Source organism: Penaeus monodon, chromosome 43 (assembly GCF_015228065.2).
Source record: "Penaeus monodon isolate SGIC_2016 chromosome 43, NSTDA_Pmon_1, whole genome shotgun sequence".
In the NCBI taxonomy this organism is placed as follows: domain Eukaryota; kingdom Metazoa; phylum Arthropoda; class Malacostraca; order Decapoda; family Penaeidae; genus Penaeus; species Penaeus monodon.
The window spans coordinates 23703433-23705932 of NC_051428.1; the positions used below are offsets into that span (position 1 = coordinate 23703433).

The 2500-nt window shown below is 56.3% G+C and overlaps 1 protein-coding gene across 1 annotated transcript in view; it reads left to right on the forward strand.

Annotated features, from left to right (window-relative positions):
- Positions 1 to 1260: 1260 nt before the first annotated feature.
- The window catches only part of LOC119568324 (glutamate-gated chloride channel alpha-like), an 11061-nt gene continuing 9821 nt past the window's right edge, over positions 1261 to 2500 (forward strand). Inside the window, exon 1 of the mRNA XM_037916779.1 lies at positions 1261 to 1295. Within this exon, the coding sequence (XP_037772707.1) occupies positions 1261 to 1295 (35 nt within the window). The remainder of the gene's footprint in view (positions 1296 to 2500) is intronic.

Genomic DNA, 2500 nt, shown 5'->3' on the forward strand with positions numbered 1-2500 from the left:
GCCTCGTTGCCTCCCTCACCCCCTTCCCCTCCCCCCGGCGTGTTTGTTCACGCCACGCGTTCTCCACCCTGCGCCTCTCGGCCTCCAGAAATCTGTAGGCTTAGCAGCTGGTAGAACGGAAGGTTGGCCTGGGAGGCTATGTCCCCCCAAATTTGAAATTGTGGCATCTGCCCAGGGCTGGGAGCCAAGAAAGGCCCTCCCCTGGTAAACAGCGCTAGGGGCCCCGCGGTGGAAAGTGTTGGGGGTATCGCCGGCCACCCAAAGGCCTCTTACACCACGTGGCAGAAGGCTTTGAAACGCCGTTTGGGCCACCCCACCGGGCCGAGTATATCGGCCCACTTGAAAAAGCGGACTCGTGAGCGGGGCCGAGACATGGTCCCAGCTGGGGCAGAGGGTGGAGGCGTGGGGAAGGGGGTTCGTACCCTGCGGCTGCCGGAAGAGAAGATTGGGGTCCGGGACCCGCGATTCTTTGTTGACCGCCTTTACAGGTACAGCAGCTGAAATCTACGTCAGAAAGGCACACCCTTTGAGGACCTGCAGGTTTGGCGCTGGCGAGGGCCTGGATTTCGAGGGCTTCCCTAAAGGCCAAACCATTGGCCTAGGGCCGCTGCTCATCCCCGCCATGACCGGGGGCCGGAAGGTAGAGTGGAGAAGGTTAGCATTGGGGAAAGGGTAAGCCCGAGGACTTTCCAGGCTTGTGTTGGGGTTTGCGGTGAGGAAGGAAACAGACGTATTCGGTGTGGGAAAGGGAGCGGAGAACCACGTCCTCTAAACGGACGGATTCTGAGCCTCCGCGTGCTGCAAGACTGGGGCAGGAATGGTCAACCATCCGATGCGTCCTAACCCTAATGGTACAGGCGGAAATCTCGGACATGCTGGAGAAGGGGCCAAACCCACCGTCCCTCGTTCCCGGGCCCCGACTTGGTAAGCTTTCGCCGCAACCACACATTCAGGGGGAGGTTCCAGTTAGATGGAAAGCCATGCCCCCTGACAGTGGACACTGGGGCTGAGAAACCCTAGTGCAGCCTGATATGTTGGCCACTATGCGACTTCCACAGAGACTGTGTGGTGTCTCGGGGCATTGTGTGCAGCTCATGGGGGCAGGGGGAGGCTCGTATTGGCGTGGGCAGCACGGTTGCGCGCTGCCGGTTATGTTGGCCGATCGGGACGAGCACTTTTTTTGCTGGGCCTTGACTACATGACGCAGAGTAAAGGCGTGTGTCGAACCTTGACGGAAGCTGGTGAGGGTGCACGGTGAAGATGTGCCCTTGCTTCCAGAGGTTTGCTGTGCAGAGGTATTACGGCTGAGTGACTGCAACCTGCCCCCAGGACAGAGTCTAGAATCTGGTGTCGACTATCAAGAGTGATTGCGTGGAGTAGAAGGCCTCGTGGAGCCCATCCAAAACCTGCAGCTGGCCTGATGGCGTGCGGTTGGGGAGCCTTTTTTGGGACCAGGGGATGGGTTAGTTACAGTGTTGGTAGCCAACTTCTCCGATAAGGCCAGAAGGTGCCAGCTGGTGCAAAGCTGGGCACTTGTGAGGAAGTGGAGCGTCCAGAAGAGTCGTCGGGGAGCGAGGAGAGTTGGTTGGTGGGGCCGTTGCCTGACTTCCCGGGGACTTGGCGCACCGGCTGTGGGTTACCATGGGCCAGGAAGCTACTCCTGGGGCCATGGTGAAAAAGAAGATGACGTTAGCCCCAGTAGCGGCGATGAGGACGTGGCAGAACGCTGACCGAGATGAGGACGAGCATTTGGACGGTGAGGGCGGATGCAGCAGCGTCAGTGGTGACCATGAGCCAGGTCTTGGGACAGGAGATACCCCTCTGGGTCCACTGCCAATCTACGCCGCCACACCTCCTCCAGAGCGACCCCAGCGGGAGCGAATAAAGCCGCGCTAGATGAAAGATTTTTGTGTTTCTGAGAACTGATTTTCAATTACGGTTACTTTTGTTTGAAAGAATTTTGTTTGTTCCTGAGAACTCATTTTATTTAAATTTTCTGTAGTTTGTTTCAGGTTTAGGTATGTCAGAGCAGACGGGTCGTCTGCTTGATAGGGGGGGATAGTGCTACGCCAGTGGGTCTTTGTCTCTGTGCGAAACATGTGTTAACATGAAAAGAATGACCTGGGCATGTGTTAACATGAAGGGACCTGGGCAAACATGACGCAGCTGGCTGTGAGCGGAGGAGCGGAAGAACAAGCCAGGAGACGCAGTTGGGTGCTGCTCCTGTGAAGACCTCGTGTGTGCCCTTGTGACCTGATATAACTTTTTGTTTTCCCGTTTTAAGCTGTATCGTGCAGTGTGACATGCTGGTTTCCCCTTTTATTGTGGCCTATAGAAAAGTTGTACGGGGAAATAAATTGTGTAAATAAAGGAAAGACTGTAACTTTGTGTTTATTTTTCGTGCCCTGCCTCGCCACTTTGGCGTTTCCCCTTGTGGTTGTTCTGGGACGCTGGGTGCTCGGTGCCTCTTGGAGCTGTTCAGTGTTCACGACCCTGTGAA